The 21,328-nt window shown below is 36.8% G+C and overlaps 1 protein-coding gene across 1 annotated transcript in view; it reads right to left on the bottom strand.

Annotated features, from left to right (window-relative positions):
- The window catches only part of TRHDE (thyrotropin releasing hormone degrading enzyme), a 206,084-nt gene that overhangs the window by 22,490 nt on the left and 162,266 nt on the right, over nucleotides 1-21,328 (bottom strand). Inside the window, exons 13-15 of the mRNA XM_039704191.1 lie at nucleotides 8,342-8,489; nucleotides 6,168-6,265; nucleotides 5,560-5,667 (exon numbers count right to left, since the gene is read on the bottom strand). Of these exons, the coding sequence (XP_039560125.1) occupies nucleotides 5,560-5,667; nucleotides 6,168-6,265; nucleotides 8,342-8,489 (354 nt within the window). The remainder of the gene's footprint in view (nucleotides 1-5,559; nucleotides 5,668-6,167; nucleotides 6,266-8,341; nucleotides 8,490-21,328) is intronic.

Below are 21,328 nucleotides of genomic sequence, written 5' to 3'. Positions count from 1 at the left end.
GAAGTTTAAAATCAGAGCAAAAGAAAGTGGCTATGACTAGCTGGGGCCTTCCAACAGGCCCAGTAACATCTCACAGAACATGTGCACATAACGGTGTCTGATGCACTACTATCATCTCCCACTGTTCAGTGCTGCATGTCAGCACAAGAACAGCGTCACCACAGCTCTAATAGAATCAGAACTCCTTTTTAAGCTGAAGGCAAAATCAGCTGTCTCAAATCAAAGCAGCTCTCTCATATATTCATGTTTACACCATCCTGTTTAACTTTGCCCCAAGCAAGCACACATCCATAGTCAACTTTGCCAGCAGAAATGTATATGTGGCAACCTGTAGCTGATGTATGGTAAGAGTAGCTTGAAGATAACTGTGCCTGCATCCACAGAGATGTTTGTAAAAACATGCTCATATCTATGGGTAAGTTATGCTTCGAGCCATCATGGTCTGTATTTGAATATTACCCCCTGTTATCACCTGTTAGGAGTTTATATATTGCAGCTCTCCATGCATTCTTTCCCGAACTTCAGAAATACATGTTCACTCAACCTATCCCAGGCAAGAAATCTGAAAATGCTAATCCTCTTAGAAACATGTTTTTCTTTCCGAATAGATGCAGTGAAGGTTAAAGGGGTTAACAAGGCTGATTATTAAGCTCAGGCAGGCATTGAATGGTAATTTTGCTAATTTTTTAGGCTGAACTACAATGCTGTTATATCTAAGGAGTGTGAATAATGTATTTCTTCACACATGAAAGCTCCACAGGGATGAGCTCCGTTAAATGAAGGTATAAGCAAACATCTTTATTTTCAGCCAAGAGTAGCTTCTCGTGTACAACATTCTGCTCTTGACTGAATCCCAGTAACTTTACATTCTCAAACTACAAGGGAAATTTCAACATGGTTGTATGTTTTCTACTCTGTATTCTTCTGAACATCAACATGAAAGTTTCAAGGCTTTCCATTGTTCCAGTACAGGAGCAGCATATATCCCAATTTAAGAGTGAAAATTATTATCACCATCAAGTCAGAAATAAATACAGCCATTCAAGCATTCAGCGATTTAAAAAATGAGTAAAATTACTTAAATTCATTGCTTACAATACTGCAGGACCTACTTTGAAGTCTAACCTCAGATCTTCAGTAGAAAGAATGATTGTTTTTTAAGAACTGCAAGGATTAAAGTATACCAATTCCTAAAGCAGCAAAACAAGATGTCTCCTTACAATCTCTTCTGCTTCTGATGCTATGTGTTTGGTTTGCTCCTTGTACAAACAAATTCCTTTCTCAGTCATGCTTCTTTTTTTCCATTGCATTTTGCCCTGAAAAATACCACCTAAAGTCCCTCGCACACTAAGTATTTCTGGTATTTCAGGTACTAAAGCCCCTTTTTCCTGAGATGAATGCTCTTTCATCTTTAGACTGGAGAGCTGTATCATTTCTCTCGCTAATGAAATAAATTCCAGAGGCTGAGCTGAAGCTCTAAGAAGAAAGTGTGTCACAGCATCTCAATACTGTCCCTAACACCTCACAGACAGGTCATCAGGTTGCTTTCTGCATTGGAAGATACAAGGCTGAGGTACTAAACCGAAGCACAGCAAGCTGCTGGAATCTCAGTCACTACTGTTTGAAATGGTGTTGAAGAGCAGCTGTGCCAGAAAAGAAAAGGAGCAGTCATTTTCCTGCTTTAGTGACAATATTGAAGGGCATCTTTTGCAAGAACCCCATACTCTACAATTGCCATTTATGTATTCATTTGATATAGGTACCCTTCCTACTACCTGTAGTGCTGGACCCTAAGAGGGTCTCACACTTCAGAATCTCATGTTAAGAGGCTCTTCACAGCACAGTGGCTGCTGCCAGCTGCATTTTCAGAGGCCCCTAAATCCCTCTGTAGGAAGCACAACTCTGAGTGTCTCATCCTGCTCTATGAGCCAGGCATCCAAAAATGATGCAATACCTAAGTCACTTTAAAAATTCAAGTCTTCACAGCCTCTCAGCTGACTTTCACTTTCAGGCATAGAGGTTAGTGTTGTAGATCACATATAAACTGGGTTTTTTAACTAATTCCAGAAGAAAATCTGCAGCACTATAGCTAAAAATCTAAGGGCTTTTTCAAGCAGTACTGAAAATACAAGAGGACTTCTGGTGTTGCGCCAAGAATGACCATTATTTCACTTGATGAACAGTGGCAAATTATTTGCATAGTGAAGAGTATATAATTACAAAATGCAAAAAGTATCTGGTATCACAATTACTTCACTTTCTTATTGTGAAGAGTAGATGGTAATTCATTTCTGGACCTTCCAGATTAAATGTAATTACTAAAAACCACAGCAACTGTAAGCATATGCCAGTAAAACAGAGTTAGATGTTATGGTACTACCTAACACTTTATCCAAAACTAAATATTGCAAGTAAAATAGAAAAAAACATTTCAAAAGTACATCTAAAAAGTAATCGATTCATAAGATTAAGAAAGCTATGAATCTTAGCATAATAGCTAAGAAAGTTATGAATCTTAGCATTTCTTCAGTATTATTAATAGCATATTCTCTATTATAGTTATTTCAACTTTAACTGCAGTAACTGCCAGGGAATCAAAAACCTCCCTTATATGATTTACTGACTGTGCATTTATGTGGTATTTAATATCACATTTTAATTTAATACTGACTTAATTTTCACTTGAGACACAAACCTAATTCCATTGTCTCTAGTGCTTTGAAAAATTTCTGTCATCTTCCAGTGTAAACTTTCGGGGGGGGATGGGTGGTAATGCTGCAAATTAACCTTTATTTTTACTGTCACAGTGACACTCATATCTATATATAAAATATCTCTGGTCTCTCTGGAACTCTCTTTTTGTGCCCTGGCTATGCAAACCCACCAAAACCAGGCTTTTTGCAATCATTAGTCAATTACATGGTTTTGTTTCAGAAGAGGGAATGGCAAACCCAAGTACATTTACAGTAATTGCTCATAAGGAATGGAATAGGCAAGGATACATAGAGTTTCTGTATTTGTCACCAACTTTTCTCACCAGTTGTCAGAGAAGTCTGGAGAAGGAGGAGCAGCATGAGTTTCCCCTTCTTTGTGAGGAAATCTTACAGGTTCTGAGGAGGCTGTTTGCAGCAAATACACCAACAACTGTTAAGGGCATCAAACTGCGCAAAACACTTGATTGATGAGAAAGAATACAAACTGGTACCTCAGATGTGTTCTCTGCATATATCTTGTATTTATCTGCTTGCCCTTTGCACTTGAGCTAGTTATTGCCTCTAAAGTGCTAAAAGAGGCAGAAGCATCACAAGAGGCAGAAGCATGACTCAAACACCATGCTAACTAAATTCTGATTGTGGAATCATTGGTTTCTTAGTAAAAAAGCAGTAAAAAGATCCCTTGCTTTACTTTGAGGTTTCAACCTGAGTTAGCTTAAAAGGTGCTGTGGGGTAGCTCTGATTCAACAGGATCTGAACATTCCTGAGAGAAAACTGACATACCCTATGAATGCTGTTATAGTGAAACACAAGCTAATTTTATGTTTACTGAGCTGCTATTACTAGTAGTCTTGGTAATGTTGTTTCAACATAAGTAGATAGGAGATGCATTTTGCTCATATATTAGTTACATTCAGGATGTGAGACTGTTCTGAGAAAACTGGGAAATTCTGGAGCACAGGACAGAACAAATCCTACAATCTTAAAAAAAAATAAATAAAAGTCTGTCTCTATCTTCTTTGCCAGTTGTGCCCCTATTTATCAGTGGACTGTCAATTTCTATTCTGTAATTACATTATTTTCAAAACTGTGCAGTTTCTTTGAGAAACACATTGCTTTAACTTAGTAGCTATTCTCCTCTGCTCTGCTGTGGTGCTTTTATCATAATACTCATCATATGCTGGCAACCACAATCTTCTGCTACCAAAAATGGCCCCATTGAAAGGCTAAGATGAATCTTCTGACAGCTCCTTAAATTTATTCCTTTTCTCTCTTGCTACTGTTAGCAAAGCAATAAGCTTGTGTTTTGTTATGTTTTTCTTTTCTGATGCCTCCTTTCTTAATCCTATTGGAAAGACACAGGCAGGTAGCTTTGCAGGGTGACAGCTTTTTTAACAGTGAATAATCTACTGCTGTGCATGCTAATAGGTAATGCTAGGTTTGATTAACTAATTTTGCAAATGAATATCTAGGTAAATTACTTTTGCAGACTGCTTCCAATGATTCTTTCTCTTTAACTGCCTCTTTAAATAGCTTCATACTGATTGTTGCTGCTTATGATAAGAATTCATATAAAACCCTGGGGTATATATTTCATGGTAAATATATCTGGTGTCACCTTACACAAGAAAACCCTCTACCTCACACACATCTTACTTAAAGGTACATAGTGGAAGTTTCAAGCTATTTTTTTCCAGAAATTTCAGTCATATAGGAAAGTAATTTCCTTTCATGGCTGGTTTTAAAAGACACTTGGACACTTATGAAACTGGGTATGCTCATAAAGGGTTTTTAAAGATTACAAAGACAGACAGAGATAAATTAATTGCAAACAAAAACCGGTAAGTCCAAGAAATCTCTGAAAAATCTGGCTTGCGTGTATGGCTAGAGAGATCCGATCCTTTTGCCAAGCTAATACAAGTCTGTGACTAAAAATGAGACTTTTTCTCTTATCTTTTTCTTTTGTATTTGAAAGTAAAATATTCTCTTTTAAACCAAAATATTATGTCATGTACAAATGTATACAGTGTAAATATTTCACATAATCTGAAAATCCACTATTCTTTCTAAAGTAGTTGTGGTCTTCACCTATACTCTGCACTCACTCATTGTCCAGAGATCACTACTTACTTATAAATTTGAAACTTCAGTTATTTCATATTTCTTAAATGCTTTCCTTTAAAAGATAAATTTCCTACACAATCCATGTTCCATGTTCCTTTGCCTCAGCTGAATAAACCTGTGTCTTGACAGCCTAACTTACATATTTGCTGTCAAACCACTACAGTGCAGCTCATTCTCAAGGCATCAGCTCTAATATTATCTGCCCTCTGAAACCTTACACAAGCTTTTCCATGTATTTCTGAATCACATTAATTTTCAAGTCTTCACCCTTAAATACCTTGTAACATTTCACTCCAACACATCTTCCTTACTTGTCAGTCCTTCTGTCTCTAACCCCTATCACTTCTTTAAATGTTTAGTACCTTCTGCTCTCACTTCAACACAGGTTTCATGTTTGTCTGACAACATGGTGTTCACTCATCCGTCTTCCTTTAAATCCATCCTTAAAACCTGTTTTCTCATCTTCTAACACAGATTTATCCAACAATAATTTACCAGGAGTGGGCAGAATCCCCTCCACTCGCTCATATATGCAAAATCAAATAATTCATTCTGAAACTCCACAGACATTTTTAAATGACAGCCAGCAACTTCTGCCTCCCCCTGGAAGAAAAAAAAACTTTTGCAAAAGAGGGCACAGCAGACAGGGCAGGCAGGAACAGAAGAGCTGTACTGCCTTTCAGTAGGAGAAATGTGAAATACACATTTCAGCTCCACTTACCGGTTCCTATTGCTAGAAATCCAGTCAGAGATTAATGTTGCAGCCTGCTGGTGACAGTGTTTGTTCCCGAAGCTGCAGGCCAACATGATGACTTCCCGACGCAACTCTCTGTCCAAATTAAAGAAAGCGATAAAGCTGCTTTTACAAGTGTGTTTGAATGTTTGCAAAAAACTGCTTCTCATAACAGTAACAACAACCAGTAGTTGGGCAACATATCAAAGACAATCTGGCTTTACAAATCTCAGAGTCAGTTTAATGCCTGCAACAACTAAAGAAAGGTCATGGATCAAAACCAGCCCCTATTTACATCTAGGCACTCTCCCCAACCTCTGTGGACATATGAGTATAAATTCTTAGAAATCCACAGTAATCAGATATTAAGTTATTTCCTAAGAGTTTAGGAAATCATGTTCTCCCAACTTAAGAAAGAAGAATTAATCTCACAGCATGTTTTTACTTTCCCTGCAACCCAGAATGGAAAAAAACAGAAGAGTGACAGAGCTAAGGAATTATGATTGATTTATGCTAAACATTGCTAATTTTTAGGAGGGTACAGTTCTACAATTATATTTCACAAATTAACAATAAAAAGGTAAATATAACAGTACTCATGTTGGTATGATGCTTGAACAAGAGATTTGTTTAAGTTGTTTGTTGGCCATCCAAGCTTCAGATACATTGATGCCACTTGTCTTAAAATATACTCCTGAGGAGAAAAAGAAAAAGTATATTTAATGTTAAAACTCATTCATTTTACTTGAAATTGAAATACTGCTGACTAGTGAGCTGTGGTCTCTCAAATAATGTCCAATTCCAAAGTCTTAGCAAAGTTACTTGTCCACTTAGAATCTTCCTTCACTGCTATAGTAAGAAGCAGTCTCTAGATGAGCTACTTGATTAGATGATGACTATAAGACCATTTATTGTTATAAAATCCAGGAATTTCAAAATTTTATTACATGCTACTTTGAACTCACAATACACAGCTGAAAAATTACAAGAGTGTCAATAATTTAATTTCTACTTTGTGGCCAATCCTGACTACACCGTGCATATTCACTTTTAAAAGAACACTGTTTTAATATCCATAGCCATGGTCAAAACATTATGTGGGTACAGTCGACTTCAGAATACATAACAATGTGGTTACAAATAAGCTTTGTACACTTAATGACACTACCTATGCTTTAAATTTAGGCTTCTGGTGTGCTTAAGGAATAAAACAAGAACAAGATATATTTTAGCAACTTCTACTTTTTACACAGACCACATATTTACATATTCTGACCAGTTTTGAAGAAAACCACTGTCTGTGTATTCAGCGTAATCTTTTTGCAGTGGAATTCACCAATTTGTAAAAGAGAACTGAGATATACAGAACTGCATAGGAGAGCATCTATTTTTTTATTACAGATGCATAGGCATGTATATATGTCAACACAAAAGAAGATTCATACTGCAGCTTTCTCTAGCAGATATGTTATTCTGTGACTAAAAAGACATTTTTATTTTCTCTGCTATCACCTCAGCTTTCAAAACTCCCATCAGTAGTGATAAAACATTACCCAGCTGTGAATTTTACTGGTTTTATTTAATAAAATTGTGTTTTCTTTATACAACCATGTTTAAAAGTGAATTAGCAATGGCAGACTCCTAAGAATTTTTCTTTACAGTTAACAGCACACTAAATATGCAAATTATTTCAACTGCATTTTACACTATGGCTCTGGTTTCCATGTAGGTCTTAATATATGTTCTACAGAAATAATTTTCCATGTCATCAGGTAATTCTGTGTGTATGCATGGGGTGTGTGTGCGTGTGTGTGTGTGTTTATCTATATATCTACATATGTATTAACATATGTCTACATATATACATACAGTCACTTCTAATTTTCTTCTCTCTGAGCATGGTGTCTATGGTCACATACACACAAGCAAATATACAATTAAGAAAAAAAAAGCATCCTTAGGCATTTCAGGCTTTATAAAGCTCCTTCATTTGAAGGCTTTACAACATTACATAAAGGTACCGTATGCTGGCTGTTGAAAATATGTAGACTACATAAAATTCATAGTGAATAAAAATCCCAAGAGTTCGTAATTGTCACTGGCTGCAGTCAAATCCTGTGTACTTCATAAACCATGCTTCAGTGTAGCTACAGCTAAATGTTACAATATTTGCCATGTCTATCTTAATTATCTACTGCGAGCTATTACTGCTGTCCCTTTGGACACAATTATGAATGGGCTTTTGACTCAACGGTGATCTAATTCTTGTTAATTAAGGTAACTGCATTGAATTCACCACGGATTTTGGGCTAAAATAATGACTACAAATCTTTGCTTCAGTTGCATGTATTCTGTTCAGTTGTGCCTGTATTTGTTGCTCTTGCTGATCTTGAGCATCCACCTAAGTATCACCATGGGGCTCCTCAAAAGGGAAAATCTGGCAATAGAATACTTTGACTCTTTTAAGTGAAATACTTTATTTGTCATAACATTTTACATGAGGGATAATTACCTTTCCTTCTTCTAGTCATATATGCCTCAAACAACAGTTATCACTGTTCAATTACAAATGAACCAAAGCTTGATAATTGCTATGTTTAAATAAAGAGTAATTAGGAAGAAAGTTAATATCCCTAGGTCATTAACAGTATCTGCTTGGGGAACAGTTCAAATCTTGTCAATAATATGAGAGAGTAAGAAGCAAAAGGAAGAAAGGCAAGAAGGACAGAAAGAACTAGAGGAAGAAAGAGAGGAAGACTGTATCTCTTACATTGAAGATATTGTAGTTTTCTGTACGGTCCAGCAATTTATCTAGAGGATAAAGAGCTCGGCTGGCAGCATGCCAAGGCAGAAAATCTTTTTCCTCTGAAAGGTACCTCATAATCTCCAAAGGAATATTCTGAGGCAAATAACCAGCTCTGCACAATAAAAGAAGTTAGTATTAAATTGGTTTTCAGAAGATATTCATGATGGGACACAAACAACTTTTTTCCCAAATGAAATTAAAATGCAGAAAACCATAATAAACTCGTCACACATTAATGACATAAAAATCAACCTTATAAAAAACCAGCAACTTGCCATCTTGCCCAACACAGAGAAGCATACTGACTTGATGACGTAAGGCACGAACACACTCGAAAGAAAACCACACAAGCTATCCCTACTTTGAATGAATTCCTCTAGCTATGAAAGATGTGATTGAAAAAGTAATTGCCTTTAAGGAAAAAAAAAAAAAAATCCAGAAAAAAAGAAAGGTGCTACATTGTTGATTTGTAAGATAGAAAGTTGTCTGCATAAAATCAACAACCAAAGGCATTTTGCTTGAGAACACACTTCTACTGATCATCAGCAATTGAAAATAACTTTTTGTTTTGTGCTGAACAAAAAGCTTTAGTTTTACAGTTATTCTCCTCGCTCTTTTCTCTCTCCTTTAGCATTTCCTTGTCTTCTATCCACCTTAAGTCACTTTGGAAGGACTTATCCAGTGACACCATTTTGGTTCAGGATGTTCCAGCACTTTGCACACAAATTACAGATTTTTTTCAGGTGTTTGTAAATCAACCAGCTAAAATTTTGTCCCATTTTTGCAATCATAGAAGATGTCCCCCTGCATGGGAAAGAGTGTCCGATGGGGAGGAGGGGGTGCAGGAAGGTTCTGAAATAATAGCATTATATGTAAAATGCAGTACAGACACAAGCATTTGAAAGTTACTTTAAAAAGCAAATACAGAAAATGTCCAGCTTTAGCTTTTGCTCTCACTTTCTTTTTCAGAACAGCACTTTTTTCTTAACTATCCAGACTGCAGAAACAAAGTGCAACCCTGTGGGTGTGAACATTCCAGAACCAAAGTGTCTACTCTTCTCCTAATGCAGATGTTTAAATCCAAAATTAGTTATCTGCCTACAGAGGAGATACTAATTCTCTTTTCATTAAATACTTAAAATCAGCAAGGCAGATTCCACAAAGTCCAATTTATTAGGCTACAGTACGATATAGCTTCATAGACTAGTTTTTCTCCTTCACTGCACGTGTTCTTTCAATTTCCATCAATGTGGAAGAAATGCAAACATATAGCAAATAAATAAAATTACACACATTAGTACAGAAATTAACCATTGCATACATAAATATATATTTATTTAATTAATATAAATTTTTATCTCTGCTGTAGTAACATGTAAAAATTGCCTCGCTGCTTGAAATAGTTTGTGTCCTTGCAATGTGCACCACATCTTGCAGGCCTTCAGTTTTTACACTCTCTGTTGGAAGAATTACACTCTGTTCTCTTCAAGTTCTTAGGAAAGAAGTGAGTTCATGTAACAGATTCCAAAAGTATCTATCCCACCCTCCAGTCTGCTTCATGTCATTTTTGTCCACATTTTATCAGCTCTGTTTCCAACTCTGGTTCCAGCACATACTCAAGCACGAAAAACAAGATCACTTGGGGAGCCCACTGTGCCAACTGAGGAACTGAGCAGACATGAAATGAAAATGGTAAAGCATTTAGAGTAGGCAGCGGGCAAAGTCCAATGCATCTGAAGACAGAAGGCTACTCCATTTTATAGGTCTTGTTTCTGAAGCAGCAGAGTATCATTAAGATGAGTGCTATGTCTTAATACTTTGTAAAGATTTCTAAACATAACTAATGGAGACAGAAGAATATTAGACTGACTGCAGTTAAAAATCTTGGAGGTAATATTAGCAAAGAGGTAAACTAGCTTAAAGTTGCATATACAACATTATTTTCTACCAGAATTTGTGATTATTTTTACTGATAATTTGATTGACATGAAAAAGTGTGATGTAACAACAACAGGAATAGCTCTAGGAAACATGCTGCTTAAGGAATAAACAGATTAATGTTTATTATAACTGCACTAATGGACATTTAAGTTCATATTTTGAAATTATATCTACCTATACTAAGTGCAGAAAGGAAAACAACCCTGTAAAACAAACAGATTATTTCTTTTTAAGCTTAACTTCTCCAAAAAGACACATAAGTGAACTCAGAGACTGATCTCATTCCTGAGCTCAGAGCTGCCTGATGAGTTTCAAAATCATGATTCTTGGATGATGATACTCACTCATCCTCTTCACAACAGCTGTTACTCTCATCACTCACTTCTTCTAACTTCCAAATTTATCAGACTATTCAATTATGCCTGTCTCAGGCCCTGAGTCTCACCTTTCCTATTGTTTCCCTGAGAGTACTGTGCAACTTACATGAACAGATTGTGGCAAAGTTAGATTTTTTTCCTGTTTACTCCTGACCCTCCTTTCCTTTCTAGGTATGACCCTAGAAGAGCTCATGCCCATTGTCATCAGAATCACCCCCCAACCACACATCAACCAATCAATGATAAGAGAAGGGATGGGGATGAAGGGAGATTCTTGGGGATGAAGGGAGATTCTTGTCATTATTATATAAATGATAACAAATTCATCATATCAGATAATGGTTTAGAGGAAAAGAGATTATAGCTGCTACAATTAATGTCAAACTCTTCTGTCAGCACATGCTGGGCAGTCCAGATGCGAAGATGAGCCTCTGAGAGAACTTTAGCAGAGACATATCTCAAATCCTCTTACAGTGGCAGTTAAGACAGCGACTTTCCTGAATAAAACATAAGTGCTTCAGGAACATTACCTTGGCAGAATGGTGGATGCCCATGGAAAACCATGATAGCCCTATTCTTTTACCCTAGTCATTAAGCCATATTTATGAACTTTTTAGTCCAAATACACTGCATTCCTAGACTATTCGGTAGTAAATAGCTTCTGTCAAGAGGCAGCAAGTACATTTATTGTTTCACCTTTTTCATAGAAAGTGGCATATAACATATATGTTATAAATCATTAACTATATACTACAGTTTTCATACCTTGAGGAGTATTTTCATTCAGAAAAAAAATTAAAAAAAAAAAACAAAAAGGAAAGATTTTAGTAAGGAGAAGGACAAAAAACTAAGGTTGCTAATTTTTACATGCACAGTTGAGGAAATAGGATATAAGGAGAAACTTTCACCCCAAATCATAAAAGAGAAAAAACTCTCACCCTAAACCATGAACCATAAAATGTATAAGAAGTCCTAAAAGCTAGATCACAGATCTAACACCTGGGTGAAGTGTCCCAGGAGGTAGCATGACTACCATGACAACCATCACAACCAGGTCAGCAGAAGCCTCGATAAAGCAGTGTGACTGTGTGGTGAGCTATGCTCTAATATTCTGCGTCTTCACAAAGCACAATAACTGGTTTCTTAACATCTATATTTTAGTACAGTCACACTCTTTTAGTTTACATTAAAAGCTTGTCCAGTGCTAAGAGTGACTTCAAGACTCCTCTTTCCCAGGGAATACTGCATTCAGCAAGATGCACTGGGCTCACTTGAACAGTGGCAAACCAGACAAAGGGTGCTGGCATGATTCTTGGATTCTCCTTCACTAGCCTGGAACAATGAGTCTGGAAAAGACAGTTATATAGGATCTAGTCAGCAAAAGCATTTATGGAGTAGGACAATAACCAAAATGAGAACAGAGCATAAATCTGTTCTGAGTATCTCTGCGAACTCTGTTGGAAAAACACAGATCTGTGGAAATGCTGAACAGAAATTCACAATCATCATAGCAAGAATAAGAAAACTAAAAATAGCAAACTTCCCATCAAAAGCAAAACTGTGAAATAAGTTGCCTGTCATGTAATTACCTAGAAATATTCAGTCAAAAGTACTACAAAGTGTAAGTTTAGTACATACTCTACACATGCAGCTTGACTTATTACTCTCAAGAAAGTCACTGGAAGGTCAGTGACAGAAATCCTTATTTTTCTTGTGTCTTTTTAGCCATCAATCATATTGCTATCTTTAAGTCCAGCAAAATTACTATCAGATACTGCCTGTCAAAGTCCAAATGCATAATAGTCCAGGCTAAGAGAGAAGGTTCTTTTCTAGCCAAGCCATCTTGAAGAAAAATTGAAATAGTGTCTGTCATTAGGGGAAGAACTGATTATGAGCTATACTGAAACCAGGTGACAAGCATAAACGCCACAGAAATACTGTGATGTCCAATCTTATGTCTAGTCTAAAACAGGTGCAGTTTTTTCTAGGTATGTCTCCAGTAGCCACCTGGGAATCTTAGCAAGCATGTATCTCTTCCTTAAAAAATTATACGGAGGAACCTGGGATAGTTTTGGCAAGTATTTTAACAGATAAATTAGTTAAATCAGTGTTGATACATCAACAGAAGCTGAAAGCATACTGGTATTCAGGCAAAACATTTCTCAAGGGCAAAGTTAAAAAGTTTTCAAAACTTCATCTATAGTACCTGGAATTAAAAGAGCCTTAAGAACTCATCTAGTGTCTCCCTACCCAAAGCAGATTCATACCAATGACATTCCTGACAGAAATTTTTTTGTTTATATAGGCTTCTACCAATGGATATCCTAGGAACACTACTATTTCAGAACTGCTCTGCCAAGAGAAGATGATATCATAGCTCTGATCTTTTGCCCTGTAAATATTCATAAAAGAGTACCAACAGATCTATTTCATATTATATATAAAATGATCTGTTGTTTACATCTCTTCAATATAAACTATGAAAATCAGACATCCCTCTTTACATTATTTCAGATTAGACAGTTTCGATCTCACATCATGGGTCCTACAGAAAGCAGCCTAGGCTTAAAACAACCTCTACAAGCCCCTCTCGAAGCCAACTTTTCCCACACTGAGTCATTTGAAGCACATGACTACAAAAGCAAAATTTAACCAAAAAGATAACACTTGAGATGCTGCATTGCTTTCATTGCATCAGTTTTTACCTAACTGTCCTAACTCATCAGTTTACCACCATGTCAATCATTATGTAGCCACCACAACACACAAGAGCACGTGTTAGAAACACAGCACCACATGAGTTTTGTCTTACTATCTGTGTTCCTGATTTCACAGTTGTCTGCCAAATTGATGAGGAGAACAGGAGAACAGGAACATGGACCGGCAAAAAGATCTGGTTTAGTTATTGGACAAATTACCTCTGTATAAACATCCTGGTTCAGCAGGGTTTTCATGCCAAAGGAGACTGCTGACGAACTGCATTGAAAATGTGATCTATCATTTTTATGGAAGGACAGAGGTGGGAAAAGATTTTCCAGAAGTTATATATAAGTATAATGTGGTTTATGATATCATATAATGTAATATCATAAGTACCAATGCTTAGCAAGGTACTATCCTGCTTACACTGGAGAAGCTGCTACAGTGGCCATTGCTGGAGAGAAAAGTGGCAATGAACAGAAAAAGAAAGTACTGAACATGGTAATGAAATACCCCTCACAAATAATTCTCAACGATAACCTCATGGCAATCACAAATAATCTTTAAATTACATGAGGTTTTAATGAATCAGATAAAAGCAGAAGATCTAGATTATATTATGAAACATCAGTGTGTATTCAACTACATTCTGACCTTGATTTGTTCTTTACACTGAGCCACTGAACTTATGGACAGATCCCAGCACATTCATTTTCCCCTTAGGGACAAAGTACCAAATGGTAGTGTAATTGCCAAGGGAAAATTATTACTCTGTTCTGAATTATTCCTATCATAAATCCAGCAGCAGTCAAACAGACTCCGTCACAAAAATGACAGGGTTGCCACACAGTGATGAGAGTCCCACATACAAGGGCACCATAAATCCTTTAGTCCCACCACCCAACAAAGACATTATAAGCCATGTGTTTAAATCAAAATTAGAAAATCCAAGCTGGCAGCAAACTGGTCTGTATTACAGAAACAATGGAAATGAGGTGATTTACTTGCTGCTGGTTTAAAACTCACCCTCCCTTGTCTGTTTCTTAGAAATGTGTAAAACATGACTAGCTTTTTGTCTGGGTAATTTTGAAGGAGTAAAAATGAAGCTCTTCAGAACACAGATGTGCAACTCAGATAAACATCAGTTCTATTTCTGTGCATGTGCAATAATTAGACTATACCCATTAACTCCTAGAGACAGTTTAAAGTAAGCTGGGATTCTTAACAGTTGATTCATTCTTTTACCTTAACAGTCCAGTGTGTGGATTACAGTAACTCACAGAGAAACCTGGCACCAATGAACATCCACATATAACTCTATCTGCCTTTTTCATTTTTTTTCAGGACATATCAAGGACCAGTGTCTCTACCAATGTATTCAGGATATTCTTTCCCACAGTACTTTAACAGCAATTCCTTGATAGCTGAGTAAAAGCATGTATGTTGAACCTTGACATGCCGAAAAAGCTTTGGGCAAGGCAACCCATAGAACTGGGAAATTAACTCTTGTAGTCACAGATCTCCCCTTCAACTCCTGCAGGGCTAGAAGTCAAGGATTTAAAAAACTTAGGATGACTGGCATCCATGTTCAACCACAGAAGCTGCAGAAAAAAATGTTTTATCATAGAAAACTAATGGACAATCTGTAAAAAAGGCCCTGTGATCTCCAGTATCAAAGAATAATCTTCCTCATCCTTCCCTCCCAGGACTGAGTTGACTTTATGTAAGGACCATGTAAGGACTTCACTTTTTTAAGATGCTAAAGTGACTTGATGGAGACATTATGATCTGTACCAGCTATGGACCTCCACATAAACAGCAGAGGAATGCATATCTGCTCTTTGATGAATACAACAGCAAGTTTTGGCTTACAAGATCATTTTAAAAGCTACCTTTAATTAGCATTCAATGTCTCCAACATTAAAAGATTCAGAGAATAAGACAGTTTGAAGTGAAGCCTGCTTCTTATTATGTTTTCTCACATGCAAAATATTTAAGGACTCTTCAAGTGACATTCAACTCCACACAAGTGCATTTGAAGCATCCTAGAAAGAATAGTTCAAATTCAATGCAATTATTGGAGTATTATGTGGCTTAAATTATCTTGCACAGTTTTAGAGTTGCCACATAAGCAAAGACTAATATTAATTTGAATTACTTACCTCTGTTGAAAACAGAAGAAAACCTCAAATCTAAATCCCTCTATGCTTGTAAAAAAAAAAACTCCTTCAAACTGTAGTTCACAATCTCTCCTTTCCTCTTCTTCCCCATAGGAAAGAAAAATTAATTTAAAAGGAGCAATACAAGAAGAAAAGGAATAATCTTACTGCTAAATATTAAGGCTATGCAGTAAGGTATGTCATGTTTTCCATCATCATGAAACCATGATTTTTGAGAAGTATGTAATTCACAGGGTTACATTAAGTAAAGAAATTTGAATGTATTTCAGGGGCTAATAGACATCAATTTCAGATGACTCAATTATTACAAGTTTATTTATTTTCTTTCTTGGTGATTTTTGTTGTGAAGGGTAGAATGAAACAGCTCTTCTATTCATTAAGTTGTCAACAGATGATGATATCTATGAGAGCATGTTTGAACAGAATCAAAATTGAATTAGTTTATTACTATGCACAATACTTTTTCATCACTCCCTGTTTGCCTGGTCTAATGTTTATAATTTGCATATCAGTCACCCAAGTGAAATATGTGTTTAAAAGCTAGAAACTTCATACAAACAGCACAAAATTCCAATCTTGAGAGCACACACATACAATCCAAATTTTGTTTGCCAGAATATCTACAGAATTGGATATTCCTCTTTTACAGGCAATTCCCAATAAACATATTTATAATAAAAGATTCTCTGAAATTCTCTTAAACCCTCACCTATTCTCTTATCTCCACTTTGCAGAGAGGAAGAAAACACAAACAATTTAAGTTATTTTACTAAGATCACCTAGGAAGACCACAGCAGAACAGCATCCCAGGTTTCTTCAGTCTGTGCGCCTTAGTCATAACACAGTCCTTCCTGTCATTTATTGCTTGATTTCTGGGTAGAGGAAAACACACTTCTAGACAGATAGGAAGGAGCCAATCTACTACAACATTCCAGCAGACAGGGCATACATGGACAAAGACCAGACCCCATCTAGACAACAATCCTGGTCAACAACAATCAGATAAGCTCAAAAACTAGGATCATTTCTGAGAAGCAATGGTGCAGGTCAAAACAGCAGGCAAAGCAGTGACTAGTCTGCGACAGCAGTCTTGTTTTTTTATGCTAGTGAGGCATCAGTCTTGTCTTTTATAGCTAGAAAAGTCGGTTTATGCCTTCATTAGTATACCCCCTTTGCTGATGCTAGGAAAGTCAAGGTGTTTAGACCAGCACCTCCAGCTTCTCAGAATGCCTTGGTTTTTCTACCTTAACCAATGTAACAAAACGATCTTTTGCCCTCCACATTAGTCCTGTCAGACCCACAGAAAGGAAAGTAATTGGGCTCTGGGGTAAGGGGTCAAAACAGCTGCTTGGTTTGAGAGGACAGTTGAGGGAGGTAGAGACTAGGGCTGATCAGGCAGCTGTGGGGATGAAAAAGGGCTATGTCAATTATATGAAGTCCAAGGGAATGGATGTATGCTTGCTATGAGAAGATAGGGTTCCCAAAGAATGCCACAGGTTTTGAGGCTGTACAAAAACTCACCATTGTCTCACCAACACATATTCCTCAAGCCAAGCCATATTTGCAGCTCTTAGCTCTGTTTCCAGTACTTGAAGTTGCAAAGAAACCTTCAGCAAGCACCACTCATTAACTCTTCTTGTTTAACCTCAGACTCCAGTGTTTTTTGAAGCATAATTCAGACCTAGTTCAATTAATACTCCCAAAGCAAATTTCAGAGACTGTTCCCTTCCCCTCTCACTACACAGCCTCCCCTGGCAGCTGTGCTATAACAAGGATACATCCATACCAAGCTGACCCCAGAGACCATCTTGGACTCTGAGACTAAGACTATGTGGTAAAAAGAGAATGAGTTAATAAACATTAGCTAAAAATAACTCTGTCACTCCCTTGAAACCAGAGTCAAGTCTTCCTGATGGTTTATTCTGGGTTTGGCTAAGAATAGAGTTAATGCAGTTTACAGGATAAAACAATTACCACTATAATTAGTCAGAAGTACCAGAAATAATTTAGGCAAATTTTGCTGTGATATGACTAGACCAAGACCCTTCCTCTGCACTGAACACTTTGCAGTCAGATCTACAGGATTAGTTTTTAGTACATGCTGAAGAGTCTTCAGCTTCTTCCCTGACTCTCAGCAGGTATTTCTATCTTTCAAGACACTCTCACAGCACCAACACTTTCCTGGAATACGCTGTACAATTTTCTTTATTGCCTTCAGCTACATAATAGAATCAGATGCACAAACGACACACATTCTACAAAAGCAGAATTGGCTTCTAGTGTGCTTAGATGTAGGAATTGCTTTGATTCCTCTTGTTACGAACACATGCAAATGTTAGCTGAAATATGTATGTCCACATAAAGCAGATACCAATGCTGTGATATGTCACAGAACATAGGAACTGACATGCAGCATATGGAATGAATGATGGCTACCTTAAAATAATTGAAATTCTCTATTTTCTCTAAAAAGTGCACATCTACTTTGGCCCACTGAGAGAGTATTTATGTCAAAAGAAACCAAACAACTTCTGTTGGAAACCATATCTAAATCAATTGCTAGTGAACCATCACCAAAATTTGCCTGACAGTGAATGGGAGTTACTATGGCATCTGCTGAAATAATTCAGATGAGGCCTCATTTATTAAAACAGTAAATCTATACCACTATTAATCAAGCGTGATGCAAAGTATTGATCTAATACTCCCTTAGCTGGTACTCAGAGGCACTAATTAAGGGAGCTGCATAACACATCTTGTTTTCCTCAGAGTTGAACTACTAGAAAATGCAATCAGGAGTAAAGACGAAGGCTAGAGTAGAAGTGCAGTTTACTAATTTAAATGGATCCTATATGACCGCTTCTGAATAGCCCAGCAAAACAAAGTCAACAACCCGGAATGTGGCTGTGGAAATTTTGAAGCATTATGAAGTACATTAATTGCACTGAGAATTTCTGTCTTCGTCACCTACTTATTACCCAGACCCAGAATTTCACATGGACCCTCAAATGCCTTGACTTCTCTTGACATTACACTGAACAGGACCAGAAGCAATACAAACAAGTGTAACATGGAACCAATTAGCCCACACATGTTGGAAGACTTCAAATGGTACAAGAAACGAAATCTTAATTTCTGTGAAGGAAAACTGCATTGAAGATCATTTCAATTCTATAGTTATTTTTGCAATACATGTATTTCCACCAGCCGTTTCAAGAATAATTCTGGATTTTATCTGGAAGTATATGAACTCTAGTCTTAGTTATGAGCTAACTGTCAATTTCCAGAAATAAGAACAGCTAATAATTATGTGGGTTGGTGCTGCCTCAGGTAGCTGAATGGATTATTTTTTTTCTGAATGGATTATTTTTTTTTCCTCAGTGTCAAGACTCCACAGCCAGGAATCAATTTTTTAGGAAACAATAAAATAGGGGGTTCTAAAGACATGGTTTTCCAGATCCAAAAGCTATACTTGATTGAGTAAGACTTACTTTTTAAATTAATTTCTCTCTAAAAGTTGGTGAGAAAGTGATCTGGAGTCACCATGAGCTTACGTCAGTATTTTACTTCTGGAATCAATCTTGGAGTCAAATGCACCAGCTGTTAAATACAAATTTATGTCAAGGGAGATAATTTGGATTTATATTTTGAAAACTAGGTTGGTACTGCCTTTTCCCTTGCCCTCAGACTTGGGTTTTATAGAGTGAGCAGAACTCATAGCTTGGAAAGAAACAAGACACAAAGAATTGTTTAACAGCAGGAAAACAATCATCATAATTCATCATTTATCTATTTGCACCAGGATTCTGGTTTTGTTCTGGTATAGGAAATTCTGACAGAAAGGAACACTTATGAAGGCCATCTAACAGCATGGAAGTCTCTTAGTTCATTGAAAATTTTGAAGGTATATTTTTTCTTGTTTTTAATTTCTGATACAGCTCTCTATATTTATGAAGCCTACGGGGGCAAGCTTCATTTGAAGAGACTAGAGCTCAACCTGCCCTTAATCTGTGCATGGAAATGGACAGCACTCCAACACAGTCATCCATCCTTGGAGCCTAAGAACAATTACCAACGACACCACTTCATGCTTTCTCATTCAGTGCTTACAGAACTGGAAACAACAACAGCAATGCTGGATGACAGGAAAAGAGATATTCACAGTCACATCTGATTCAACACTGATTAACATTAAACATAAACCAGACCTATTTCTTTCACATAATACTAGATCAAGTCAACCAGTTTAATGAGGGAAATCTTTTATGAAGATTTAGAGCCCATCAAGGAAGAACCAGGGGTGACACAACACTCCTAACATTAAGTGAGTAATTTATCTGATGTGGTTAAGTGGTTTTGAGAGGTCAGGTGCATGTTTCTCTCCATTAACTGTCAGCGCACTACAAGGTGAGAATGTCAGATTTACAGGTCTACCTTTGGGATGCCTAAAGTAAATTGGGAGGCATCCCACCTCACATACTCACTAACTGACCTCTTATCCTAAGGAAAGAGAAAGATGTGAGAAGTTGACAACGTTACTCACACTCTTATGAAGCAGTGCGACCTTTGTCAATTACTGTGACACTGCTTATTGGAGCTGCCTGATCTGCCCTGTGCTCTGTCTAAGCTTAGATGAGAACCACAGTTCTGTTTGTCTTCTCGTGGCTTCTGGGCTTTCTCAGTCAATGTTTACTAGTATCATTTGCTAGAATCAACATATTTTTAAATTCTACTAAAACTTCATAAAAACAAAAAGATAAAGAATCTTCAAGAAGAAGGGGAGTGTCAAGGTGCTATTCTTGCTGAAGAACATGGGACATGAATTGCCATAAACTATGTTCTGCCAAGGCTACAGCTTTTTATATCTGAAGGGTATGTGCATGCACTACAGCCAAGAATTACGCTTAAAAATCAAACAAGTTGTAACTTTCCTTTGTTGTTATTATTTCACTCAACTCTCTTTGGTGAATGCTATATAAACCAAAATACAGCAAGAAGGAAGATGAAGGAATGTATTTCCATATAAAATGGACACCAAAAAATGCAATTAAAAGCTACAGAGCTTAAAATATTCCTTGGCAACATCAATTCATTTATGTTGTCGATTTTCAAGAAATCACTATGCTGGTCAGCAGAAGGATAATAAACATTTCAGAGGAAGGAAATCAAACACACCTTTAAAAAAAATAAAATGTGCCATTCCAAAACAATTTATATGAGCACTTTCTTTCATTTTTCTCTAGCTCTAAATATCATTAAATTTTTTAATTTTCCTAGTAAAGAACTGTTATTTCTATTCCCATATCATTGCCCGAGAGCCTCCTAATTTCAAAATTATAATAATTTGACAGGAGGGGGTTTACATTTTCCATTTCAATAGAGGCTCCTGCCTTCCTTAGCAGACACCTGTCTTTTCAAACCAAGACATAGATTAACAATGTAATAAAGATCAACAAGAAGTATACCCTACATGGCAAGCTTAGCCAGGTTCACATACCTTATTGCTACTCTTGAACTACAGACCATAAATCTACTGTTTGCAAACAGATCCTTCCTCCGAACTGGCTTGTAAGGCACACACTCAAGGTAGCACTATTGACAGAACTCCGGAAACAGGAGTCTAGCTGCATAGCCCTATTGGAAAGTATTTCCTCTTAAGTGATATCACTGTATGCACATGTATCTAGACAAATATTTATAGCTCCACGACTTTTTTCCACAGTGTCTGAAGACAAAATGCAGCAGCAGTGTGC

Source organism: Passer montanus, unplaced genomic scaffold, assembly GCF_014805655.1.
Source record: "Passer montanus isolate IOZ18808 unplaced genomic scaffold, ASM1480565v1 scaffold17, whole genome shotgun sequence".
Lineage (NCBI taxonomy): Eukaryota > Metazoa > Chordata > Aves > Passeriformes > Passeridae > Passer > Passer montanus.
Note: the sequence above shows the minus strand (reverse complement) of the source record. Positions and strands in the feature narration are given on the sequence as shown.